The sequence below is a fragment of the Rousettus aegyptiacus genome, unplaced genomic scaffold, assembly GCF_014176215.1.
Source record: "Rousettus aegyptiacus isolate mRouAeg1 unplaced genomic scaffold, mRouAeg1.p scaffold_m13_p_2, whole genome shotgun sequence".
Taxonomy (NCBI): Eukaryota; Metazoa; Chordata; class Mammalia; order Chiroptera; family Pteropodidae; genus Rousettus; species Rousettus aegyptiacus.
Window position 1 is genome coordinate 170,757,810 of NW_023416295.1, and position 27,658 is coordinate 170,785,467.

At 51.6% G+C, this 27,658-nt stretch overlaps 1 protein-coding gene and 4 non-coding genes across 5 annotated transcripts; all 5 read right to left on the reverse strand.

The window, feature by feature from the left end:
- Positions 1 to 10,317: 10,317 nt before the first annotated feature.
- On the reverse strand, positions 10,318 to 16,835 carry RPL3 (ribosomal protein L3). Its single transcript, XM_016128914.2, has 10 exons — positions 16,729 to 16,835; positions 15,625 to 15,817; positions 14,722 to 14,890; positions 14,001 to 14,136; positions 12,734 to 12,920; positions 12,147 to 12,307; positions 11,599 to 11,700; positions 11,104 to 11,199; positions 10,615 to 10,734; positions 10,318 to 10,418 (listed from the first exon to the last, which is right to left on the reverse strand). Exons 1-10 carry the CDS (start codon positions 16,729 to 16,731, stop codon positions 10,374 to 10,376), a joined length of 1,212 nt encoding a protein of 403 aa, XP_015984400.1. The 5' UTR covers positions 16,732 to 16,835; the 3' UTR covers positions 10,318 to 10,373.
- LOC118614524 lies at positions 11,307 to 11,400 on the reverse strand. Its single transcript, XR_004956109.1, has one exon. It is a non-coding gene; the product is annotated as a small nucleolar RNA U83B (small nucleolar RNA).
- LOC118614525 lies at positions 12,580 to 12,671 on the reverse strand. Its single transcript, XR_004956110.1, has one exon. It is a non-coding gene; the product is annotated as a small nucleolar RNA U83B (small nucleolar RNA).
- Positions 14,137 to 14,192, reverse strand: LOC118614530. Its single transcript, XR_004956114.1, has one exon. It is a non-coding gene; the product is annotated as a small nucleolar RNA U82P (small nucleolar RNA).
- LOC118614501 lies at positions 16,180 to 16,244 on the reverse strand. Its single transcript, XR_004956089.1, has one exon. It is a non-coding gene; the product is annotated as a small nucleolar RNA SNORD43 (small nucleolar RNA).
- Positions 16,836 to 27,658: the final 10,823 nt, after the last annotated feature.

Sequence of the window (27,658 nt, forward strand, 5' to 3'; positions counted from 1 at the left end):
GCTCTTAGAAGCAGAGAATTCTTAGACAACAATGCCTTTGTCCCAGAGGACAGGAGCCCTGCATACTTCCGGGACTGTAGACGTCCAGGGGCAGAACAAGACAGGCCCTGGTGGGGGTCCTTCAGTGTGGCCCCTGCCTCGAGGCAATTTCTCTGTGCCTGGAACAGCAAAGTGGGGTGGGGGTGGGAGAGGGGAAAGAAGGGGGTGCCTCTGAGGTGAGCGCCTCTCTTCCAGGCCCTGGGCGGCTACCTTTGCCAAGAAAGGAGAAGAGAAAGAAAGCCGTTGGTGTCACAGGTTTGGGCGGCTGGCATGTGGTCACAGAGGTTGGCAGGGTCCCCACCGTCCCCACCCCCCACCCCCCTGCTGCAGGAGCTTGGAATTTTCTCCTGGCAGGAAGGGCCCACCCTCCTGTGAATGGAAATAATCCTTGGCATCTGACCCCTGAGGTGTGCAAGGTCTTTGACAATCAAGCGTTATTGTCCTCCCTGCCTCACCCTCAGCCCAGTACAGAGGGGAAACCGAGGCAGGTAGGGCGTCTGTCTAAACCAAGAACCTGGCTCTGCCCCTGGAAGATGCCAGTGGTTCTCAACCCTGACCACAGAATGTCAGAGCTGAGAGAGCCACAGGGGAGGGGTCTGTCCAGCTCAGCCCTGGCAGAGCAGGTGGGAGCGAAGACCAGAGAGGGCAGCAGTTCATCCAAAGTCACACAGCAAATTTCAACATACCATACTTTTTGCCTCCACTAACATTGATTTCTAGGGCCTCCTCTTCCAGAAAGTCTTCATGGATTACTGCCTCATCCCTGGGCCCCTTAGCCCCTGAAGACTTTACTACTCCACCATGCAGTGTGCTCCAACTACTCGGACTTTGCTCTCTAAGTGTTTTATGCAAAATGTCTCATCTTCCCTGGCCTACAGTATTATGGTGTCTCCCCATCAGCCTGGAACTAGAAGCCTCCACGCCCCTGCTCACGAACCTCGCATGGCTCCCCACAGCCCAGGATAAAGTCCAACAGGGTCTGGAACTCCGTGGGGAAGACCCTGCGGCTGCACTCCGGCCTCGGCCCTGGGTCCCACAGGGCACGGGTCTCACCCAGCCGCTCCAGCCCCTGCCAGGCCACCTCTCTCCCTCTCTCTCCCTGCAGCCCCTTTCCCTCCGCCCTCTCCTCTGGCCAGAGCATCCTCATTCCCGAGGCCTCGGCCGCAGTTACCTGCCAAGTGCCCGTGCCTCCCCTGGACCACACTGGGCTTCTCTGCAGCCCCCGCAGGTGGTGGCCTCTGCGTGGGCGCCCACTCCCTGAGGCTGGGCTGGGTCTCACTCAGACTGGACCTTGGACCAGAGGGCCCACTGCTCGTCCCAGCCCCTCGCATGCCTTCACTCTTCAAATCCTGGCCACGACGACAGAGAGTGGGTTCTCGTCTGCTCGCCCCCATTTTTCACATTATGAGACTGAGGTACATCGTGACTAAATTGCTTCCTCAAGGTTACGCAGTCAACCAGTGGCAGAGCTGGGATCGGGTCCCTAAAAGCCTAGCTCCAGAGCCCACGTCCCGACCCGTTAGGTCACACTGTCCAGCGAAAGGAAGACAGAAGCACGGAGCCCCCACAGCCTTGGGGAGTCTGGGGGCTCCCGGAAGTGAGGGACCGCGGAGCTCAAGGCCCTGAGTCCCCGAGAGAGCATATCGCTTCCTCAGGAGCCCTTCCTCCCCCTGCATACCCCGTCCCCGCAGAGAGAGACAGACGGACGCACGCCCGGGCCGCTGGGGCCGGCCGGAAGCACTCCGCTGCCCAAGCCTTTTTCACTTCAACTTTTCCTAAATTTGCTTTGAGGAACTTGCCGTCGCCTGGGTGTTCTCCCATCTCTCACGCGGTCCAGACCACATCCCTCCCCACCCCGACTTCTCTGGAAGCCTGAGGTAAGGCGACCAAAAAAAGAGTGGGAAAGGGACAGTACACGTGAGGAATAAGGTCATTCTACACATGGCAGTCGGTGATGGTGCGGTGGGAAAGAGGCCAGGTGAGCCCGGCGGGGCGTCGGCAGTGCTGGGGGCGCGGGGTGCGCTTACAGCCAGGGCAGCTAGGACAGGCCTCGCCGAGAAAGTAGCATCTCAGCAAAGTTCCAGAGGAGGGACATCCCAGGAAAGGCCCCGAGGTGGGGGTGAGCCTGCCCCGTGAGAGGAACAGAGAGAAGAGGAGGCCAGTGCAGCCATGGACGAGTGTGGGGAGAGCGAGGGAAGTGAGGTCGCGGAGGCGCCCGGCCCGCCGTGCTGACTCGGGGCCTTTGACTCTGCCTCCGGTGGGGGCCCCGCAGGGTTCCGAGCAGAGGAAGGATGCTTTTCTTTATCATTGTGGTAAAACGCACGTAATATAAAATTCACCATCTTGATCACTGTTAAGTGTACCTTTTAGTGGTATTGAATATATACTCATCCTTACAACTCTTTTCCTCAAGTAAAACGGAAAAACTCAGTTTGGAGGAATGCAATCTGACTTAAGTTTTAACAGGGTCGCTCTGGCTGCTGGGTGAAGACTAGACGTGAGTGTACAGAACGGAAGCGGGGACTCAGACTAGACAGGAGTGTGCAGAAGGCCGGGGGTGGGGGGCGGCACTGCCCCAAAGGCAGGACCCCCAGGTTCCACCCTGACAATCTGCGTGACGCTGGGGGAAATCACTTCATTCATTCTTATGTGTATTTGTTTATTCATGCCTTTGGTCAACTGGTCTTTCGACCTGAAGTTATTGAACACCTACTATGCGCTTGGCACTGTGCTGGGTGCAGGGGGCACAAGAATACCAGAACAGACACAGCCCCTGGTTGGAAAGAGAGACACAGAGCCAAAAGCAGCACAAATGATAATGCGGTGACAGTCTCGGTGCGGGTGGCAAGGGAGAAGCAGAGAGAGCAGGAGGAGTGAATATCAGAGGACTCCGATGCCGGTGGGATCCAGGCAGGCTTCCAGGAGGAGGCGACATTGGAGGCAAGGCCAAAAGCAAGCTGGGGTTACCCAACACAGGAAAAAAAGGAAAAGCATTCCAGGCAGAGGAACAGCCTATGCAGAAACTCTCAGCTTCCTGCTTCTGCGAAAGGCTTCCTCTCCTTCACTCCTCCCGGTAAAGGGGCTCAGAGGAGCCTGCAGTCAAGCCCCAATTCCTCCTGTAAAATGGGGGGCCCTCTTAGTGCCTGCCTCCCCTGGATGAGGAGCAAATGAGCCAGTGCAGGGCAAGCGCCGGGCGTGGTGCCTGGCACATGATGCATGAGGTCAACTTCGCCACACCCTCACCCGCCCCATCCTGGTCTGGAGAAGTGGGGCCCTTTGTGATGGGGTGTGATGGAGGGTCTCAGGGAAGACCTCCCACAACCTACCCCCCAAACCTCTCAGCTTGCTCCCTGCTGTACCTGCGATCTCTCTCTTACAAACTCATTCCTTTGAATTGTGCTTTCCCACCCTTCCAGAACCACCGTTCCTAATCAGGTTAGCGTCGGGCAGGGGATTGCTCAGCTTTCACAGCTCAGCTCAAGCCTTCCTCTTTCAGGAAGCCTTCCCTGATTGCTGCAGCACATAGAATCTCTGTCTCCGTGTCTCCCTATCTCCTTACTTTGCACTGGCCTTTGGCTTTCAGAGTCCTAACCTCAGAGCTAAAAGGTCTCTAGAAATTTTCCAGTTCGGCCCTCCCTGAGCCCCCACACTTCAGATGAGAAAACTGAGGCCCACGCACTGAGGGCTCAGGGCAGCTGGGATGGGGATCAGGCCACCCCGAGGCCCAACCCGGTCACTGTCCAGTACGCTACCCAATTAGTGCAGACTGGATCACCACTGGTGTTCACACATACAGAGGAAAGGTGCGGGCATCCATCATGCCCCAGGATCCCTCTGGAAATTTCTCTTTCGCCGGAAGGTTCCTGTGTAGCTGGGATCCTTCGTCCATCTGCTGAATGGAACCCCAGGCCAAGGACACCACTCTTTCCTTTAATGATGCTTGGGTCACTGGACCTCTATATCATGTCCAGGTTTGTGCTACTGATCAGGTTTTTAAAGATAAAAGCAAAGCTGCAAATTCCGAAATTCAAAGCCTGTGTGTGAAACAAGCTCACTCTGACGGCCAAACCAATAGCTGGGGGCTGACGTGGGCCTTGGGCTGCTGACTGCCGCCTCTGGCTTAGTGGGCCACGGGTGCCAGACCAGGCAGGGCCACGTGCTGGCTGTGTGAACCTGGACGAGTCAGCTGCCCAATCTCAGCCCTGGTTTTGCCATTAGTGAAATGGAAGTAATTTTGCTTCTCATAAGGCTGCCGCACACTCCGTATCTACTGATGGAGAGTGTGGGCCTCAGGCCAGAGGCCAGGCCGGGCACATCCCAGGCGGGATCCCACTGAATCCTCCCTATGGCCCTGATTGCCGTCACAGCCCTGGGAGGAGACTGAGCCAGGATTCAGCCCTGGCTGGCTCTTCCCCCACTACATGGAGCCACCTTGGCACAACCGGGAGGCCTGGGCAGGATGACACTAGTGGCCCCACGTGGTAGAGGCACAGCAGCCTGGGATGAGCTGGTAGGTGGACTGGGGCCAAACTGTGAGGAGCCTCGAATGCCACACCAAGGCGCCCGATGCATAGTAAGTGCTTAATAAATGTTTTGTGTACATGGTCTACGGCCATGCCATCCTGAGCAAGCCCGATCCCATTTGATCTCAGAAGCTACACCGGGTCCATCCAGCCTGGTTAGTACTTGGATGGGAGACCACCTGGGAAGACCAGGTGCTGTAGGCGTAAAAAATAACAAAATAAGGAATTGTAAGCTGACAAGGTCCTTGCAATCTGTGAGGTCAACCAAGGGTTGCCTCGCTTAAAAAAAAAAAAAAATTATATAAAAATAACTAAAAATGTTTTGCGTATATGAATGAATGAACGTGCAATGAGGAGCCATGGGAAGCTTTGGAGCAGGGAGGGCCCGCCCTTGGTTATTTGTGTAAGGGGCTTAGGATAGCGCCCGGATAGCGCCCGGCTCCAAGAAGGCAGAGCAAGGTGTCAGGCTCGGCGCTGGACCCCTGTGCTTATCCCTCCAGAACCTCGATCTCCCTTTGCGCCCCCTGCTCCACACCCCAGGGCGCTGACCTATAGGGACTGCGTGAGCCCAGCTCCTTTGGTTTCCTGTTGGGTTCGGCCGCTGGGAGTCAGCAACAGGAGACCCAAAGGTTAAGGCTGGTGGCGTGCGGGTGTAACCGCCACCTCTCTGAAAGAAAGGCCCGGATGTAGTGTCCCCGCTTTCCCGGATGTGAGCGCTTCCACGTGGGCGGAGATGAGCGCACCGACGAATGGGCGACGGCGGCGAGTTGTTTTAAGGGCCTAAGTGTTGCCGAGCCGGTGTGTTCGGGGCCTTGGCCGCAGTGGAAAACGGTGTGGCTGTGCCGAGGTGTGTCCACTGGCCCTGGGGTGTGCGAACGGGCTGGTGTGTCTGCGGGAGCCGGTGTCCCCTCTGCTCGGGCTCACGGTCTCTCAAGTGGAGGTGATGATGACACACCCTGCCCCCCATCAAGGGGACCGCATGAGCGAGAAGAGGCACGTTACTGAGCCTCCCGGGAGCCAGGAGGGTGGTGGGGCTTCGCATCCTGACCGTTGCCTCCGTCCCCCGTGTTGTGGGCCGAGCTGGGTGACCAGGCTCCGAGGAGGCCCCGAGGAGTGGCCCGATGCGGGGCGGGAGCCTGCGAGAGGAGCCACGGAGACGCGGCGGTGGACCGCGGGGATGGGGAAGTTGGCGGCCGGCTATCTTTAGCGCATTCTCTCACAGCGCTTTTCCTCTCCCTGGCTGCATGGCGCTGGGCCACGGAGGCGCCACTTCTCCAAAGTCACATGAAGCCGGTGACCTGGAAGCCAGCTGTGGGGCCAGGGCTCGAGGAGGGTGGGGCTGGCTTCGGGTTGGCTCCCCCACTCCCACCTGTCTGCTGGCAGCCCTGAGGGCAGAGTTCCCTGCTGCCCTACCTATGAAGCAAGCAGGGGCCCATGTGAGCCTGTGAGGGGGGCTGCGGCGGCTGCTGGGAAGTGGGGGGCCCTCCTCCTCGCAGGAGCCTGCAGGCCCCACCAGCGAGGTCAGAGCTTACAGTGGTTAAGGCTGAGGGCCTGGAGCCAGGATTGGAATGCCCGCTTCACCACCCCTGCGAGTCTGACCTTAGGAGCCATCGCTGAGCCTCTCTGTGCCTCAGTTTCCTCACGGTGAGAGCAGGAGTGGTAAAAGGAACAAAAACCGGCAACTTGTGGGGCTGCTATGACCACTCGGCGAGGTGCGACATTTGAGACACCTGGCAGAGCGTCTCCTGGCGCTGCGGCCTTGGAGGACTCTCTGACTCTGGGCGGCCGCTGTCCTCATCTGTGAAACGGGAATAGTGGTGGTAAGGATGAGATAAAGGAACTCTGAAAGGGTCTAGCACAAGGCTTGGTACACAGTGGGTGCTCAACAAACGAGCACCCTACTCCTCCTGTCTTGAGCCAAAATGAGCTTTATAGGCCCCTAATAGCATAGGGACAGTTGGGGGGAAGGGAGACGGGCTGAAACCCCAGCCCAGTTATATACCGTGTGCCTCCAAGCAAGTCGCTCATCCTCTACAAGCCTCAGTTTCCTCCTTGTGAAATGGGCTAATAATAGCAACTGCCTCAAGGAGTAATCCTGAAGGCGTTTATATATAGAAAGTACTTAGCATGGTGCCTGATAGGAGTAAGATATTCACAATTACTACCCCCTGCCGGCTTGGGCACTGCCCTCTGTAGGCATCCAAAGTCAGTGTGAGTGCCGGGCACTGTGGGCCAGGGGCTGGGGATGTTGGGCCCTGGGCAGCATTGCACAGGTGGGTCCAGGGGGCTGATGGATGCCAAGGACATGGTAATGATTTTGATAGTTTAGTAGTTCTGATGCCCATGGGCATTCCTCTTCTGCCGTGAGTGGGGTTCAGCCAAGCCCCTCTCCTCTCAGTGGTCCAGCCCAGCTTCTGATCCTGCTGCTGATAGGGCAGGGAAAGTTATTTGGGCTCCTGGGAGCAGGCCAGGAGTCTGGACCTGGGGTGGGGGATGGGGGACATAGTGCTGGAGACCTTGAATGCCAGCAAGAATGGCGAGACATCGCACGGAGGGCGGGGGACCCGTGAAAGACTCAGACAAGTAGCTGCGCGCCGAGAGCCGATGGGAGGAGGGCGAGGCTGCAGGAGGCGCGGACCGGGCACCTGGAGGGTTCACGGGGTGGGGGTGGGAGAACAAGGGCCCAGCTGCTCGGGCCCCGTTGGCGCGGCTGTCAGTGAGGATCCAGAAGAGAGCATTTTGGAGTGAGCCCATGAGGTGGCAACCAGCTGCCCACTCGCAACCCCCCAAGGCCATCCTCAGGTGAGCTCATCGAGGTCACTGGCTGTCACTACCTTTTAAGGCGATGGCAGCTCCCGCCATCTCCTTGTTTCCACTTGCTCAGAAATTCCCAACAGGTTTCTTTCTTTCTTTTTTTTTTTAAATCGGGAGGAATGGAATGAGACTCCTTGTTCTGTCACCACAGGATTCCAGTGAAGCCTGTCTGGGGGTTCTGGTGACAGGAAGCACACACTAACAGGCACTGAGATGCAGCCTCGGCGACACGCACAGGCGCAGACCGCAGGAGACAGCTGCCCCGCAGGTCCACAGAAATGCCGGAGCACCCACATCTGGGACACCCAGACCCATGCGCAAACACGGGCAAGTCCCAGAGGCACAGGGAATAACATTTACTGAGCACCTACTACATGCCAGGCCGCGGCTGGGGAGGCAGGGGCAATCCAGTCCTGCCCCACAGACCTTCCCCTGGGGAGCTGCCTCCCCAGAATCGGAGCCCGGAGCCTCATTCCCACCTCCGGGCCTTTGCACCTGCTGCTCCCTCGGCTTGCGTTGTTCTCCCTGGAAAGCTCCGACAGATTGGGTCCTTCACACCCTCGGGTCTCAAAGACGCCTCCCACCCGCCCCTCATCACTTTACCCGTGGCCTGTTTTATTTCCTCACAGCATTCATCACTTCTAAAACTGTCTCGATTACCTGTGTGTAGACTGCCACCCACCCCCAGCTAGGGCCTTTGAGTTCGCCGCTGCTCCCGGCACCTGGAGGTGTGCTGGTCCAGAGCAGCTCGCAGGAGTTCTTGAGTGGACCTGAGCCCACACACACGTGTGGCTCAGCCTTCACACTGCCCCCGGGAAGCTCTTATAGTCCCAGCCATTCTGTGCGCCCACCAGATCTCCCTCATTTGGTGCCACAACCACTGCCAAGGTAGCAAGTCATCACCAGATGACACTGAGGCTTGGAACTGTCCTGGGATGTGCCCAGTCACTCGCTGGCCCGGGGCAGAGCAGAAACAAGGAAGTCGGGGATGTGGGGCTGGTCAATAGCCAAAGGCTTAGACCACATCGAGCAAGCCTACCCCTGAAAGGGCTCGCTACGCATGTCTCACGTTTGAAGACGTGTGGTGACAGCCTGGAGGTTTGGTGCTGGATGCGTGTAAGCATGTGTGTGCATATGTGTGCATGTTCTCAGCCTGGGAGCAGACTACTCTTCTGCCTGGGGGGAGGGGGCTTTGTTTTCTGGACCCCACATCCCCAATCATCCTACCTATACCCACAATTGAGCAGAGCCCTGGACGGAAAGTGAGGCCCAGGCATGAACAAGGGAATGAGTTGGAGGCCCTGCCCGGCTCAGGGTCCTCCTCAGGACCTGACTGGACACAGGCTCCCGCAGCAGAGCCCAGGCCCCACGCTTGGCTCTGCCACGGACAAGCCCTGACTCGCTCTGGCTGCGAGTTTGACTCAGGAGTGGGGGATCTGAGACCTTGGTTGGGGAGGAGACTCTGCCACTTGTACAGCAACTCCTACAGGTCTGAGGGGCTGGCCCTGCAGGTGCCGCCCACTCCTACCCCCTGGTGGCTCCATCCTAAAGTGCAGCTCCAGCGACTCTGGGCCCTGGATCCAGAGCGATGGGAAGCACTGCAGTAGTCTTCCCTGCATTAGAGAAGTAGCTATTTAGGCCCAATGCCCCCATCCCGGAGGTCAGGAGCTCCAAAAATGTTGAGGCGCTGATTCAAGCTTCATTTAACTCCTCAGCAGCTGTGTCTGCATCCTCCTCTGAACCTTGACTTACACTTTAAGACGTTACTGGGGACAACTTGGGCCACCTCTAGTCCTTGAAACAGCACCACATAATGGGACCTCAGCCCACCCCTGGCTATCGCTTTTTCGGTCAAAGATCAGAGGGACCAGAGGCCAGGTGATTGTCTTACCATCTGCCAGACTGCTGCTGAGGGCAGTCAGAGATCCAGCTGTGGTCTCTGCCCTCAGCTGGGTAGGGCTGCTGAAGCATAACATGCCACATGGCCAGATGTGGCAAACAGCCTCGGTTTGGAATAAACAGGGAATCCACAGGGCCATCTTGCACGACTGGCATGCCAGGAACTGCACTGGGGCCGAGAGGCCATGCCCATCCCTGAAGGGTCAGAGATCAGATGCCTGGCTGTTTTGAGCTTGGAGCAACCAAAACGTGGAATCTCGTGTCCCTGATCCTGGACAAGTTAGTGCCCACTTAACATGCTTGTCAGCACAGAACAGGGTGGGCACCTCCTGCAGAGGGTACTGAGCCAAGTTCCAAAGGCAGACGCAGGCCAGAACGGATGCAAGGCCTTGACCCGGCTGGGTGGGCCTGGGCAAGGCATTTACCCTCCACATGCGGGGAAGCTGGGTGCTGGGTGAGAAAAGCCACCTTCCTCCAGGTGCGCACTCGTGCGTTCCCCTCAGTTCAGGTGCAGTGCTACCCTTCTGCACGGCGGCCCCTCTCGGCCTGTCCTCTCCCAGCGCCAGAACTGGGCTGCAGGTTACGAAAGCACTAAAACAAGCCTTAACTGCACCCCGCTCCTGCGTGGATTAGTACCTACTTATGTGCACACCAGGCAGACCCAGGGTCTGCCCTGCCACGCCCGTCAGCAACCAAAAGCCTCAGGGAACAGCAAGTCCTCACCGTCTCCTCCTTCCCATCCCCACAGCTGCCACCCGAGCTGTGCAAACACTTCCACAGACGAGCCCCAGCCGCCTCACCCCGGTGACAAACATTGTGCACAGCTCGCTGCCGCAGGGCACCTGCGAAAGTTCAGGGGCCGACCCAGGCTCGGCTTTTGCCCCACCCCCACCCTGCTCCAGGCACCGGGGCCAGCCAAGTGGCAAGGGGCAAGGGGCAAGGAGACCAAGTGAGGCTGAGGGGCTGAGGACAGCAAGCCTCTGGGAGCTCCAGGCCCATGTGGAAGACGCCAGGACTAGGAAGGGTAAGTCAGAGGCAAATGTCACTAGAAAATAAGTTTTATTGAGACCCCACCAGCTGCACAATCTGCGCCTGACATTAAGCTCCTTCTTCCTTTGCAATTCGGTCTTTCTTAAGTGGTCCCTGTGGAGAAAGGCACAGAGGACGAGGTAAGAGATGGAGGAAAACAAGCGGCCAGTAAGAGTAAGCCACACCCTAATGGGATCAGAGGTTCTGGACCGTCCCCCCCAGCCCTAGATCGGCAATGGACGACAGGACAGTTGACAGTAGCTGGGGGCCACCCTGACCCCAGCCTGAGAGCAGCCAGGGGGGTGCTCACCATGAATGCTTTCTTCTCCTCCACTGTCTGGAAGCGGCCATGGCCAAACTTGGAGGTGGTGTCGATGAACTTCAAGTCAATCTTCTCAAGGGCCCGCCGTTTGGTCTGCACCAGCAAGGACTGTGGGCCGAGAGGAGGGGGTTAGTTAGGAAGGACAGGCCTCTCCCTGCACCATCTCATCTCACGGGACGGAGGACAGGATCAAAACCCGAACCGGCCTGCTGTGGAAACCAGGCTGCCCCCCCCCCACACACAGCCCATTGTCTGGCAGGCTGCATCCCAGGAGCTGCCCCCCTCCCTGCGCTGTGAGTAGAGCAGCGACCAAACTGGGCCAGACTGGAATTTCCTCCTCCCAGGACTTCAAAGACCAAGTCAAAGGAGCAGCAGCAGCCCCTTTCCTTTGAATGCCCCTCCCCTAACAAAGCTCAGTGGTGTCTGGGTCCCTCGTGTTAACGACCTTCTTCCCCTTCTCCAGAGGACCCGCCTCACCTTGCGGAGAGTGAGCACTCGCTTTTTGGTTCCCACCACACAGCCTTTCAGCATGACGAAATCATTGGTCACTTCACCGTAATGGACAAAGCCACCCTGGAAAGAGGTCACTGGGTCAGCATAGGTCAAGCATGAGGCTGGAGATAAGTTCAGACAGGCAGGACCCTTTCAGGTCCAGGTGCTCCCCGGCCACCTGGCCCCCGGCTATTCTCAGAAGGAAGGCAGCAAGGAACGTTTCCGCAGTCTGACTCGGGCGCTGCGCCCAGCGCTCATTCCACAGCCTCATCACCGAACAGCCGGGCCGGAGCCCCCGCTTCTCACCACCAACCCCAAACAGTGGATGCAGACAGACAGCTGGCTGCTGTGCAGGGGTCATTAACTGACTCTGCAAACCCACCCCCACGCATCGGCCAGGCCCCGACACACCAGGGCCCCATGTGACAGGTAAGGCCGGAAGCAGACTGAGGAGCCCAGAGGACAGCTCCCGCTACTCACCAGAGGGTTGATGCTCTTGTCAGACAGGTCATAATCGGTGGAGGCGTTGTTCTTGATCAGCTTGCCATCCTTGATGAGGTAGCCCTGGCCAATCTTATAGATCTGAATGAGAAGGGAACACGCGTGAACACTTGGCCAAGAGGAAACGGGGCAGGAGACCTTCACGCTCTCATCCCCTAGACAGCAGGCTGGCTGGGCTGGAAGGACTGCCACTAGGGACAAGTCACCCCCACCCGGCAATGGGCTAACTTGCAAAGCAGCCCCGACCTCACTCCTAGCGATGGGGTGTCCCCAGCTCAGAGCAGAAAGGAAAGCTGGCTGGCTCTAAAGACACTGCTATCCAGCTGCGACAGCGGATGGAGACCGCCCCACCACCTCGTGGGGAGAGGGACAGACGCCCAAGTCAGAACTGTGCCCATCACATGAGCAGTTGAGTCCGTATGATGACCAGAAGCTCCACTAAGGGAGCAGTGACAGGGACTGGAACCCACTCCCAGCCGCCTTTCCCCTCCCGGACTGAACTCTCCACGCGGCCCCCGGCACCTCACCTTCTTGTTGATCTCGGTGCGGTGATGGTAGCCTTTCTGCCCAGCCCGGGCCACGGAGAAGGCCACTCGGGCAGGATGCCACGCCCCAATACAGGCAACCTTGCGCAGCCCCCGGTGGGTCTTGCGGGGCAGCTTCTTGGTGTGCCAGCGGCTGGTGACCCCTGGAAGAGACACACGCTGTTACTCGGGTATCTGGCACTCATGCCACTGGCCCTTTCCTGCCGAGTCCCCACTCGAGTTCGTTTGTGAACAAATGCCCAATGACTGGCTAAGTTTAAAGGACAGTCACTGTGTGTCACCCTCCAATTCCCACATCCTCCCAAGCTGAATACTGGTCTAGATGTAAATCTTGAACAGACTTTGGGAGGAATTAACCCTGAACGAGTGATCACATCCGCAGTGCCCATGCTGCCCTAAGCCCCCCGCCCCCAGCACTGTCCTTGGAAGACAGCGAGGGACATCTCCGCAGTCTGTGACTCAGGCACCGTGACCAGCACGCATTCCACAGCCTCATCATTCAACAGCCGGGCCGGAGACCGATCTCCTGAGAGGTTAACTACGGCAACCTGGACCACTGCAAAGCTCACCTTTGTAGCCTTTGCCCTTGGTCACCCCAATGACATCGATCATCTCGTCCTGTCCAAACACTTGGTTCACGGGGACCTGCTGCTCCAGCCTCTCACGGGCCCAGTCCAGTTTTTCAGCCACTGTGCCTCCATTCACCTGGATCTCCATGAGGTGGGCCTTCTTCTGGCGCAGAGGAAGCAGGCGCATCTAGGGGGAAACAGGTGCAGCTTGGCATCAAGCTCTCCTCCCACGAAGAAAGCCTTGCCATGACTCCCCACCGGGTACAATTCCCCTTTCAACTCTCGACACCCGAATCCCCATACGGATGAGCATCCTTAACTGACACATCAAGACATGCCAACTTAACCAGATCCTGGCACCAACTAGTCCAATGTTCCTGACCACTGTCCTTTTGGCCAGTTCCTCTGGGGCACTGCCCTGGTTTACCTGGGCCATCTAGCCTGCTGTGTTGACTATCGGCAAGCCACTTTACTTTGGAGAGCAGGACACTGCACTCAGTATAAACTGCCAAGAGTTAGAAAACAAATTCAAGCCTAAAACTTTTAGTTAAGAAGCACCCAGTGTCCTACACAGAACTGTATCCAGCGATGGGCACGTACCATAAAGCAGTACTAACGTGGTTGTCACTACATGAGAATAAAGCACTTAGGAACCGGGGTGTACACCCAGGATAACGGCCCAGACCACGAAGGAGACACCCACTCTAACCAAGCCAGCCAAGGGCTCCTTCGGCTCACAAGTCAGGTCTGAAGTGGAAACAGCCAGAATGCCCCCACTGACTTCACTATTTTCAGTCAGGCACTTGACAGGATCAATCATGAATCACCTATTTCTTTAATCAGTTTTCTTTAAAATGGGATATGGTTTCCCTAATTAAGAGCGAATAGGGACACAGTGCCCTCTGCTGGCAAATGAGACACCAACGCACAAGTGTGGAGGCACTGGATGCTTCTCAGGCCATCCTCCAGTTTACCTTAACCCAGCCCCAGGAACCCAGGCTTCAAGGGCAGGGAAGTGCCTGGACCGTGTTGCTGTAACTTAAACAAGGCCCAGGCTGCTTACTGGCCTAGCTCCATCACTGGAAAGTACATGAGGAATCTGACCCGCCTTAGCATCCCCCTAACATGCTCAGGCTCGGCACGAAATCAGTTTGAGCTGAGGCATCAACTCAGATGACTGAATCTCAAATCTGATATTCAAAGCCACACATTACAGTTCACCTCCACGGACAGGAAGCAGCCAAGCTGCCTTCTTGGGAGTACCCACCTGGGTGTGGGCGATGACGCGGATGACCTGGCAGTACTTCTTCATGCTGTTGAAGTCCTTCTCCAGCTGTTTCTTGCCGTCGTCATCCTGCCACTTCTTGCAGTATTTGGTGAAGGCCTTCTTCTTAGATTTGTGCCTTCAGGAGCAGAGCAGAGTTGGGGACGGGGCCCGGGTGCAGGCCTTCATCACCCCTCCGAGGGGTGAGCGGAAGGCACACGGGCACCACGTGGGGATGGGGCTCATTGCCGGCTTCTAAGGAGCCTTTTCCACCGGCAAGCGGAGCCTGGATGGAGCTCATCGGGCAAAGCCGAGCGGAGCTGAGCAGAGGTCCATAAGATTAATTGAAGTCACAAACATTTGAACACACACAAATTCTTGCTCCGGCCTAGCCTTTACGCAGACCACATCCCAGGGCAGGACTGGGACAGTCCCACTGTTCTCAGTGTCTAACTGGACTCAGTACTTTCCAGCAACCAGGACAATATTGAAAACTGAATCCTCCACCAACACTCCCACTAAGCTGAACATAAAGGCATCTCCAGGTGCTGCTCCAGCTCAGGAAACCACCAATGCTCAAGGTCTGTCCCCAGAAAGTGTTCTGTTTAAGAAGCAACTAACCCTAACACCAGAGGAGCCCCCTCCCCTACTAGAGGGGAGCCCTGCGCAGGGTGCTTCTCTCCAGCCCCCAACTTAGGGCCAGCTCAGTCTCCCCCTCCCTTACCAGTTCTTATAGAAGCGCCTTTTGCACTCATCACTGATATGCTCAGCGAAGATGGTCTTGAAGGTACGAAGGCCTCGGGGGGTTTCCACGTAGCCCACGATGCCCACAACCACCATGGGCGGCGTCTCCACAATGGTCACAGCCTCCACGACTTCTTTCTTGTTCACCTCTGCAAAGAAAGCAGATAGTCAGATTTGAGGGTGCCAAGATCCCTAACAAGGGGATACAGTATTTTGTAGAAAAACGTGAAACGCTCACGTAAGCCACGAGGACAACCTGCTTCAGATAACAGAAGATTGCAGAAGCAGGGCCACCTCAGCAATCCAGACTCCCAAAGGGCTGCCCTGGCTGCACGTTTGTCTGCCCACACTGACATTTTTAACTCAAAAGACATATGATCCTAGTAAGTGGCAAATTAAGTCTGGTTTCTGTTCTTATCTCAGAAATTTCCAGAAGTAAATTCCTTATTACCCTGATAACACAGTAATAGTAAGGAAGTATAATGGGGGATCACAACAGCTGAGTTGAGGCAGACATTAACTGTCTTAACATTTATACCACGAGGAAGTAACCAGTACTGTACTACTCGGCAACTTTTCGACTTCAAACCTCACAACCCAGGGACATGGGGAGTATTCAAACTTTTTAGTCAACGTACTTCTCTATTCTGTGGCTCTTGACAACTTAACTCACCATGCTCGAGTTCAATACATCATTCACTTAAAGCAAGCAGTGCTGGCCATGTATTAACCAGTCCTAAAATATGTCATCTCCACCCTGCTATAGTGGGACTGTTGATCTCTTAAGTCCGTCCTCTGACAGCTCAGCTTCAACTAATCTGTCCCCACCCTCAATTTCTACCCGCCTACCGCCAGCAGCTTGGAGGATGCAGCGTGTACGTACTGGATCCTGGCCTATCGACCTCGCGCACGATGTGAGTCATGCCAGCCTTGTAGCCCAGGAAGGCTGTGAGGTGGACAGGCTTGGAAGGGTCATCCTTGGGGAAGCTCTTCACTTTCCCACGATGCCGGCTGCTGCGTTTCCGAGGCAAGAAGCCCAGGGACCCATGCCTGGGAGCAGAGAACTTCCTGTGAGACTAGGAGAAAACAGCCAACATTAGCATCTGAACTTGTAACGAACTCACTCCTCTTGATTCTCAGCAACGCTGAATCCAATTGAAACCCATGTAAATGCTAAATTAGGTTCACTTTTTGCAAGGTCATACATCCTGAAACAGTATGAAACTAAATGAGGTGAAGCTTCATTTCAAATCCTCATCCATTTTTCTCTAAATGGGACAGGAACACATTAAGTGCTGGCATTAAAAATAGCTTAACAGGTGGCTTTATGGGTGAGTCAGAGAATCTAACCACAAAAGAAACTTCTGGGTCACACTGCTGGGTAGCAGACGACACTAAAAGGCTACTATATACATAGGCCACTAGAACTCGACAGAGCCAAATCAGAACGTGACAATCAGCAGCAGAGTCTCTGTCCGCCCGTCAAGGAGTTCATCATTTGTGGTTTCTGGGGAACTCTAGAGGCCTGAGTCGTACCAACCACCCCCAACATTTTAGAATGAAGACTCAACAGCCCTCGCTCTAGTCTCCCCCTGATGCTTTGATTTCTGCACTGCCCAGTTTAACAATTATAGTGCCAAGTGCCCCTACTCAAGGTCCTCCTGGCCAAAACGCTCATGGACTCCAATATCGATTAGCCCTAAACAACTCGGGTCGAGACCCAGAAATAATCCTACAGCTTGAAAATTGTGGGGGTCCGGGCCCCGCTGCCCAGCTCCCGCACCAAGGCCTCTCGCCACCAGCGGACTGGCAAGCCCAAGGCCAGCCGCCGGTGTTTTCAGAAAATAGGCCTGGCTGCGGATCCCGTCGAGATTCTCGTGCTCCCAGAGCAGGTTCCCGGCGCCGGGAGAGCCGAGATGGCAACGATGCGCCGCGGATTCAGCCACGCCACCACCACACAAGGGTAGGCCGCCATATCACCACCTACCATTCCGCCGCCGAATGCCGCCGGTAGAGGTCGGGCGCCGCTCGGCGCGCAATATATAAAGTCCAGCCTGGCTCCGCCCCTTCCGGCGTGCGAGCGCGCACCCGCGGCGGACGTCAGGTCGAGGCGTGGCTACGGGTGCCGTCTGCACGCACGCTCGTCCGCGCCCAGCGGTCGTTCCCAACTAAGCGTTGATTTCCGAGGAAGGAGTCGGAGTCCCTACGGCGAGCAGCTGGGTTCAAACTTAGTGAAAAGCCTCGGAAACGCTGGTGAAGAACTGGAATGCAATCAACCTACGGCCATGAGCGGCAACCAAATTTCACGAAACGTGCCGTTCGGCTTTGGGAAGAAGGATGTGTCGCTTTTCATATGAAACGCAGTCACCTCTGGAATGGAATAACCTAGCCGTGGTCTTCAGTCCGCAGCGCTTTCACACGTAGTATCCGTTTCCGCCCCACAGAGTAGATCAGCGTTGTTACCATTTTGCGGGCACATTGAGTTGGGACGAGTTGCCCACTCCCACCTGCTCTAAATTGGAAAGAAAAGACTGAACCCCTGGTTTTCCGGCTCCGATCTAGAGCCGCTTCCACACCAGCTTGTCTGCAACGCGTGCTGATTTCAGACACCCCGCACACAAACACACACACGCACGCCCAAGCCCCGTGTCGCCAATCCTACCAGTGTGTCCCGTTGCAATGGCCCAAGCTTGGTTCTGAAGGTCTCTTGAGGGGCCCTGGAGTCATGGGTCCAGCCGCCCAGCCTCATGGAACCTGGCCTTCCAGACCCTCTGCATGAAGGTACCCTTGCTGTTTTCTGCCGGGGCTCCTAGGTGACCCAGGAGGTTCCTAACCTCCCCCCGCCTCCAGACTGGCCCCTCCAAATCTTTCTAAGAATCAAATCTCATTCTGTTACTTCCCATGCCCCCACCCCTCCCCCCCCCCCCACACACGCCCTGCATTGTTTCCTCAGGATTAAGGGTTAATTCCTGAGGCTGCCCCCACAAGGCTCTGCCCTAACCAAGCACTCCAGCTTCTTCCCTGCAGTGGAGCTCACACATTCTCCCTCTTTGTCACCTTCCACCACCATCCCACCCCGTCATGGTCTTTGATTCCCCGCCTGGGCATTGCTCAACACCGTTGTTAAAAAACATTCTCATTTAATCCTCACACCATCCCCGATAGGCAGCGCTGACAGATTCTCAGTCCCTTATTAAATCTTTAGGGCCAGATGTGTTTCCAAATTCAGCATTTTTCATGTTTTAGATAATATCATGCAATATGGTGCACATACTGTATATTATGTAATCTTCCCAAAACTCTGATGAAATACATTAATTAATTCTGTAAAGAAACATGAATATTCACATTAAGTAGGATAGATATAAATAGCTTCCCAACAGTTCAAGGCTGACTTAACTGCTTCAAAAATTGAGATCAGTCTGTTTTTTGCCACCAAATAACTTAAATTTTTTTATTTCATAATTGCAGAGAAGGGATTATGACACATATTATCCCCTCTTACAGAAAAAACTAAGTTTCAGGCCAAGAGGAAAGAATTTGACAAAAATCACAATTCAAGAAGGACAGCTCAAGTCTGAGTGAGTCTAGATTGAGTTTTCATGCCATCGGACTCGGGGTTCGGTAACCCCATCCCTGGAAAAGGAGCTCTGGGTCCTGAGTCACTCGCTCACTCAACAAGAAATTCTTACTGAAAACCTGCTCTGTGCCAGGTAATGCACCAGACTGAAAATATAGAGGGGATCGAGATAGCCATCATAACATACCAAACAAGACAATTTAAAATTGTGATAAGGGATGAAGTACAGCATAGGAATATAGTCAATAATATTGTAATAACTATGCATGGTGCCAGGTGGGTACTAGACTTACCAGAGGTGAGGGATGTGGGGATCACTTTGCAAATTATATAAATATCTAACCACTATGTCGTACACCTGTAATTAATATAAAATAATATTGAATGTCAAAAAAAATGGTGGTGAGGGTTAAAAAAGATTAACAAACAGTGTCACTGAAGGTCCTGGATGGACTGTTCCCCTTCTGCAGTCATGAGAAAGGACAGCATTAACAGACTGCCCTGTCATGCCAGTTGTGCATATAGCTCGCTGGGATATTATTGCCTTGGGCCTCGGTTTCCCCATCTGTCAAATGAGGGATTCTTTCCTCATTTGTGTACTGAGGGCTGCCCTGCCTAAGAATGACACTAAGGGGCCACCTATGTTGGGAGAGACCAGTTAAAAGGTGGGGATAAGGTAGAAGGGCTTTCACTGACACAAGCCATCAGGGTGGTGACCTGGAAAAGAGCACTGAAGGGGACATGAAGGAGCAAAAGCAGGAGATATTTAGGATGGACAGGACCTGGGACTAGGGGCAGGGAGGAGGAGCAGGGAGGCCGGGAGTCAGGGTATCCATTTTGGAATCGTGAGCAGATGTTACATTTAGAAGGAATAGATTAATTTATATGTGTAGGTTTAGATTCATCTATTGGGTTCACCATATCCTTTTCTCCTTCCAAGAACATGTCGAAGACTACATCAAGATGTATGCAACTCAACAAGAAAAAAGTAAGGAAGTAAGAGAGGGAAAATAAGATCACACCCAAACACACGTTGTAGAACTGTTTACACCAGAGTAGTCTTGCCATTCAGTTCCAAGCCTCTGTGAGGCCAAATAAAAGATAAATATGACTAGTAACGTGATTCAAATATCCACACAATAAAAACAAACCAGTGGGAAGAAGGAGTTCACTGTGCCTGAAATAAGGCTTGAAACAAACTTCTCTGGGGAGACACGGTTCCCCTAAAGGGGCCAGAGTGACATGTTGCTGATGACACCCTGAACATCACCCCACAGTGAACACACAATGGCTGTGCACCTAGTGCAGACCAATGAACTCCTGGCACCACGCCGATCTGATCCCCACGAGCTGTTCACAAGGGGCCAGAACAAGGGGGTTAGGTTACCTGATCCTGGATTTCTGGTTTAATCCAACGATGAAATCCAGAGTCTGGAAAGAAATGGATTGCTTTTATTTACAAAAGTTCTTTCATCAATGCTGTTTCCAAAATCAAACTTTTAATAAGGAGCGGAAAGGTTCCAAGGTTTTGCTTAAATACCTGAAGGACAGATGTTCCCTGCTGCCAAGTAAAACCCAAGCCGTGGTCTAGCCATAGCGAAGGTTAGGAGGCCACGGGGAGGAACAGAATGGGGAGGCGGGAGGGCAAGACAGGAGCCGAGTCAGGCAGCTTTGTTGTGAGGGTTTTTCGACGTCCATCCCCCTTAGCAGACTGGAAGCTTTGTGTCGGCAGAGACTGTTCTGTCCCCATGTGCCCGGCCCCTCTGCAGGCCTAGCACAGCGAAGGCCCGGTTCACACTGGTCAGATGAGGACACGCACACAGGAGGCCCCAGCTAGAACATCGCAGTTTCACTTTCGAAGGCTGCCTCCCTTGCCCATTGAAGCAATAATGCCCCTCTCTTTGACATGAGCTCACATTCTGATCTTTTGTGCTGTCGTTGATTGTTGCAAAACCCCCAGGCCCAGATGACAGGGTATTTTGGCCAGAGGGTCAGTTAATATGAGCTCGTGGCATGAGTGCAGCCCCATGCCCCCAGGGTGGACACCTGGGCGCAGAGCCTCTGGGTCATGAAGGACCCTACTCCCTGCTCCTCCACCACCAGCTGTCAGGGGGATGCGCCGCAGAAGGGGAGCCGCCTGGCCAGAGGTGCCTGGCAGCTCCTGCTCCTGCTCCTGTGCAGCCCTGGCCTGGTGAAATTCTCTGCGCCTCTGCTGGGGCTGCACATGGCCATGGCAAATATGGCCTCCCACTGCCTCGTGGGCTATTTGCTGGGCCTCTGCATCCTGTGGTACAGCAGCCTGCAGCTGGGTGGGAGGCTCACCGTCATCCTGGCCCGAAAGCTGTTCGTGGACGTGCTGGTGCCAGTCCAACAGGCCCTGGGGCAGCCGCTGACCATCGCGCGGGCCTGGGGCCTTCAGACGCTGACCGCCCTGATCCGCAGAGCCCACCGTGGCATCCTGTGGCTCCTGAGGTGGAAGGGCGGCCTAGCCCTGCTCTCCGTGGCCCAGTGGGCCTACTACAGCCTAGTCAACTTCCGCCACGAGAATAGCAAGGCCTTGGAGCTACTGCTGCGGGCTGTGCTGCAACAGCTGGCTGTGTCTCTGCTGGTCCGCTGCCTAGAGAGATTGTTGGTGGCCGTGGGACAGGTGGCCTGGGCCATGCAGCATAGTGGTCTCCGACCCCTGGAGTGGGCCAGGCCATGCTGGGCAGCTTCCAAAGACCTGGACGCAGTTACCGTCATCCTTCCAGCCACCACTGTTCCTTTGAGCCAACGCTTCCCTGGACCCAACCCAGCCATCCCAAGCAGGCTCACGCTGGCCTCCATTAGCCTGTGCCTCAGAGTTAGGGACAAGGATGCCAACAAGGGAAAAGGAGGCTGTAGATTTGGGGCCACCAACACGCCCATTCACACCAGGATCCAGAGCAATAGGACGAGCAAAATGGCCTTCAGATCTTCCTCTAAGCAGGCGCTCGCACAGCAAGTCAAGGCGGCCTGTGTTCTCATCATTCTCCTGTATATCTATGCCGTGTCTCTCTTCGTGCAGATCTTAAAATAAATGATCAAGTGTGATCTGGCCTCTGGTATATATGTCTGGCTTGCTTTGTCGGTAAGGGGTCGAACGGCATCAGATCTGTCCCCTAACCTTTACTGGGCTGGGTACAAGAATGGGTGGTATGCAATACGCAAGTTTACGTGCTTACCAGAGGCTGGGCTGGGGGACCTAGCCTCGGCTCTGTCGCTACTGTATGTCCTTGGGGAGATCCCTTCACCCTTCTCAGCCTCCTTTTCCTTTTCTGTAAGTTGAGATAATAGGACCCCAGGGAGAGAGGATATATAAAAATGTGCTATTTGTAAATTGTAGAGTGCTCTTCCCTAATTACCCTAACAAGGCCTTGGTGGACACTTTCATATTGTATTAAAGGACATAAAAAAAGAAGAACTGAATAAATGATGGGACGTAGTCAATTCACGGATGGACTGACCTAATGTCTTTAAAATGTCAGTTGTCTCCATATTAATCTATAAAGTTATTAGGATTCCAACCAAAATCCCAAGGGATTCTAAGATACAGATGGAAAATCAAGATTTTAAAAAATGTAAGGCGTTTTTAAAAAAAAAAAAAAAAAATGGAGCCAAGGTAGGGACTTGCTCTATCAACGATCAAGACGTATTACAAAATCACGGTAACAAAAACAATATTGTAGAGGCAGAAAACAAGCAGATGACTGGACTAGAATGCAGAGAGAGCCCCGACATCCGCTGGCTCCCAAGGGGAAGCCGGTACATGAAAAGGTGACATCATAAACCAGTGGGGAAAGCATGGAACATTTAGCAGATGGAGTTGGGGGAGCTGGTTCACTACGTGAGAAAATAAATATGGATCTTGTAGTTGGTTGACTAGTTGTCCCCAAAAGATATGTCCGCCTAAAACCTGTGAATGTGGCCTCAGAGTATCTCCTACGTTAAAGAGGCAACATATTCTGTTTTCCTTCAATGATGGTTCTGCACAGGAAAAACAGTTCACAGCCCGTTAACCAGAATTGGGTAGATCTGTATATAGCAATGAGAAAAGACTTTCGGGAGACGTTGGTAAGTAACAAAAGCAAACCATGGAACAACACAAATGCTATAATCTCATTTATTTCAAAATTAGGTACATGCCCATGCACACAGAAGTGAGTAAACGCAGACACAACCAACCGGAAGGTGACTTATCAAACTGCGGGTACTTCTGAGGAGTGCGGTGAGCGTGAGGGGTGGGTGTGAAGGCGGCTTTTCCCAGATGGCTCTGCACACCCTGCTGTATTCTTCACAAGAATGTACTCATTCTAGATTACTTGTGCAATTTTTAAAAATGAAAATCAAAGTGAACTTCTGAGAAGAAACAGAAAAGGAGTCACCTGGACTTTTTTTCAAAATATAGATACCACCCCGGGGCCTGCGAAATCAGAAGCTGGGGGAAGGGTAAGCACAGCCACGGTGTAAAAGAACGCCAGGGAATTCCGAAGGGCACACTCAGCGGGGGAAGAGTTTGCGCAAATCATCCGAACTGAAAATCCAAGTCCTCGTAACTGTCTTTTCTGTGCATCCCAAAGCTCCTCCGAGACATTACGAAGTTCATGCCGGGAGCTTTTGAGCAAATCCCTTTCTGTCTCAGGGTCTGAGTCCCTCCTGGAAAATAAGGGGGCTGGACCAGAATCTCTTTAATAGATGGTCCCAGGTCGCTTTCACTTATCTTTAGGATTATAGATGCGCTGCGTTTCTAACTCAACTAATCAAAACCTACTACTATGTTGTTAAAAACAAAATACATCAGATGACTGCTCTGCTAACAAATACAGAATAAAAACAGAAAATCACCCCTTTAAAGTCCCTAATTGAATCAGACAAGGATCTCCAAGAGACATTAAAACAACTGGGTGAAACACAGTTGGGAAACAGGTTAGTCGTGCAAATTATCACCTACAGATTACTTATTAATTACCAAGTAAAAGTGGACTTCAACGACAGGGAGACTGGTGGTCAACACTTTATGTAGACAGCACCACTCACAAGTGGGACAACCTGGGACGGCGTCCTTCCCAATGGGGTACGCTGTGAAATGCATTACGTCGTTCATGAACTAAGAGCCCAAATGTGTAACGTGCGCACAGTGGTGAGGAAACAGACAAACCCGGCCTCTCTGGCCTCCACTTTCACCGTGCCTCTCCATTTCAGCCCCTCTAGGTTTATTGCAACTCCCACAGATGGAGTCTTCAGGATGCATAGACACAACACATATGCCGGCCATACATAAAGCAGAGAAGGTAAAGGGCCTTCCCCAGTGGTGAAAGTTTTACATTCCACTTGTATCAGTCAAGGTTCTCTAGAGACACAGAACCAACAGATCAATCATAAATATATATTTGATTTATTTTAAGGAATTAGTTCATGCGACTATGAGTGCCGGCAAGTGTAAAGTCTGCAGGGCTGGTCAGACAAGAGTTGACACTGTAGTCCTGAGTCCCAAATCTGTAAGGCAGGCTGACAGACTGGGAACTCAGAAAAGAGTTGATGTAGCCTGGAGTCCGAATTCCTTCCATTCTGGGAAGCCTCAGTTTGGGCTTTTCAGGCCTTCAACTGATTAGATGAGGCCCACCCATGTTACTGAGAGTAACCTTTGCTTAGTCGACTGACTGTAAGTGTTAATCGCAGCCATAAAATACTTTCACAGCAACACCTAGGCTGGTGTTTGACCAAACAACTGGGCAGCATGGCCATCACTATGCCGAAGCGTTTAATCACTGTTATCATCCACCGCACTAATTCATCCTTCAGCCGTTTCCATGCTACTGTATTCTCTAGCTATTGTATTCTTTAATTTTTATATTTTTCATTCCTAATGCTTCTAATTGATTTATTTTTATTATTTCTTGTTCCTCTTTTATATTGCTAATATCGTCTCATTATCTCCACATTGTGCATATTTTAAATTCTTGGATCGTCTGTCCTAACACTCCAGCTTCAAATAGTATATGTCGCGCAGTTTATTGTCTTTATTTTCAGGGAGTTGTATGACTCAGACAGCCACTTATTTTAGCCTCTGAGAAAAACCCAGCTCTTAGTATGTGTTAGTCCCAAAAAAATTTAAGTAGAGGGAGGATGAGCTCCAGGGGCGAAAAGCTCTGGGCTCTATAAGACAGCTCCAAGCACTCCTTGCTGATACGGCTGCCAGGTAATCAGGTTTCACCTTCAACCACTTAGAGTGAAGCTGGGGAGGAAACCTGCCAGCTGTCATTCCTGAGGCCGGCTGATTTGAAGAGGCGGGGTGGGTGAGTGAATCCTGAGGGAGGCTGGCCGGGCAGTCCACACCTATGCTCAGCTCCTTGCGGGGCTTTTGATCACTGATACTATGTCCTTCCAACAAGCATAGAGTTAGCTTTTGTGAATAGTGTGAGCTAGGAACCCGACCTCATTTCTTTCCCCATATGGATAGCCAGTTTTCTCAGCACCACTTACTAAATGGTCCATCTTCCATTTGCAGGGTCACTTGTACTGTATATCGCATTTTCATATGTTCAGTAATCTATTTCTGGGCTCTGTATTCTGCTCCATTGTTCTTTTTGTCTATCTTATTTACTACAGCTTTGTAATAAATCTTTACATCTGCTCGCTCTCTCTCTCTCTGATAGAACTTACTCTTCTTTATCAAAATTGTATTAGCAATTCTTGGCCCTTTGTTTTTCCATAAGAATTTTAGAATCAGCTTAACAAGTTCAGCTAAAAACCTTACCGATATTTGCATTGGAATTGCATTGGCTGTATCCATAATTTTGGGATCTTTACGATATTGAATCTTCACACCTGGTTATCGTGAAATATCTCTCCATTTTTTAAAGGTCTTTATTGCCCTTAAGTTTTAGAACGTCCTTCCCAAAGATCTTGTCCACCACCACCCCCTTTTTAAATTATTTCCTAGTTGTCTTCTTCTTTAAAATGTTATTAATGGCTCCCCTTTTGACTGTAGGAATATAAAAATGCAATTGGTTTTGGTATTTTAATATTCTGATAAACGAACTTACTAAACTCATCAAATCTCATAATTAACAAATATGACGACATATTTGTTAGAATTTTCTATGTAGAGCAATCATATTATCTGAAATTAATATTTATTTCTTCCTTTCTAATCTTCATACCTTATATAATTTTTTTCTTGTCTTACTGTGCTGACTGGGACCTCTAAGGCAACGTTAGATATAGTAATGGCCAGCATTCTTTTTATTCTCCAATATTTAAAAAGAATGCTTTCAATGTTTCATCTATTAAGTATACTCTTCCTGCAGGATTTTTGTAGATAATCTTTATTAAGTAAAGGTCATTCTATTTTTAATTCTGTAAGAGATTTTACATGGGTGGTGATTTTATTGAATAGTTTTACTGTATCTACCGACATGATTATGTATTTTCCTTATAATCTGTTCATATGAGAAATTACACTTGTAGATTTCCTAATAATAAATCAAGTTTGCATTCCTAGGATAAAGCCAACTTGTTCATGATATAGTATCTTTTTATACATTGCAGGCTTAAGTTTGCTAATATTTTCTAAGTACTGTTCGAAATGACATTCATGGGTGAGATTGGCCTGAACTCCCTCTCTTGTACTATCTTTGTCTGATTTTGATGTCAAAGTGTTCTAACCTTATAAAATAAGTATTCTCACTTTTTTACTCTAAAAGAATTTGTGTAAGAAAATGGAATTATCTGATTTTGGGTGGCTAGTGACATTCACTCATAAAATCATCTGGGCCCTGTATTTTATTCATGGCTAGATTTTTGACCATGTTTTAGCTTCTTTAACGGTTATAGGATTATATAGATTTTTCTATGTCCTATTGAATCAGTTTTAGTAAGTTATATTTTTCTCTGACTACATAGGGAATTGTCCATTTTTGTCTTTTTTCAAACTTATTGGTGTAAAGTTGTTCGCAGTATTTTTTATCTTTTTATGATACTGATGATGATGATGATGATGTCCTTAAATCTCTGCTGCATCTGTAGGTATGGAACCTTTTTCATCCCTAATATTGTTAATTCAAGACTTCTTTTTCATTGATCCATCTTGCAAGAGATTTGTCAAGTATTTGGTCTTTTCAGAGAACCAATTTTTGGCTGTATTAATTATTGTAATATTTTACATTTATTAATTTATTTTTTTATTTTTATAATTTATTTGCTTCTAACTTTGCATGATTTGTTCTGTTGATCTGTATCTGATTTGTTGATATGATTGCTTTGCTCATTAATTTTCAGCCTTTCTTCTAGTGTAAGTATTAAAGATTTAAAAAATTCCTAATGTCTACTACTTTATCTGTATCCCCCAAATTATAATTTTAATTATTTTTCAGTCTTAAGTATTTTCTAATTTTCATGATTTTTCCTTGATTCTTGGGTTCTTTAGTAATGTGTTTTAAAATGTTTATGCATGGGGTTTTTGAATGTTTTTAATTTGTTTTTGTTAACTATTTCTTTTCTTTTTTTTTAAAGTTTACCATACCCGGTAATCTCCCATCCAAGCACTAACCAGGCCCAACCCTGCTTACCTTCCGAGATCATACAAGATCCCATACATTCAGGGTATATGGCCATAGACCTTGTTAACTATTTCGAACTTAATTGTATTGTAGTCAAGAAAAGTGATTTCTACATTACTGATTCTTGGAAATTTGATAGGAAATTTGATGAGAAATGCTTAAAGTTCGCTTTGCTTTAAAAGAATTTTTATTCTCCAATTGTTTGGTACACTATATATGCCCATTATATAAAGCTTATTTTGTTATACGTTATATCTCCTCTAAAATGATGCAGAATGTGTCAATATCTTAAGCTTCTGTCCGTTTTTTATTGAACACATTTTGCATTGATTTTATTTTATATCGTGAAAATTAATAAAGGAAACACCTCAACTAAAATTGGAGTCAGGAAGGCCTGGAGCGGGAGCGCTCACACCCTACCACTCATCCTCAATTAGCCCAAACAGGAGACTTAACTTTACGCTTCAACAGAAAGCTGTGTCTGCTTTGCTACCCCCGCAGGAGGAAGGAAGATTGTCTTCTTGAGCAACGAGCCCCCTGAACTCTTGCTTTCCTCCTACGAACTGCCGTTTTCTCCTGTCACCGACTTCCTTGGCCCCGCCCTCCCTTCTGTTCTGTGTAACTCTTCAGAGCATCTCCCTGCTTGCTAAACGAAATGCTGCCTGATTTATGAATTGTTCGATAAAGCCGATCAGATCTTCTCATTTACTAGGTTGAATTTTGTGTTTTAACAACATACAGCAGTGCTATACGCAATT

Coding starts and splice junctions, on each gene's coding strand:
- RPL3 (XM_016128914.2), bottom strand. Junction 12,921..14,000: donor GCGTCATCGCCCACACCCAG/GTGGGTACTCCC, acceptor GTTTCCCCCTAG/ATGCGCCTGCTTCCTCTGCG. Junction 10,419..10,614: donor AGGAGAAGAAAGCATTCATG/GTGAGCACCCCC, acceptor CTTTCTCCACAG/GGACCACTTAAGAAAGACCG.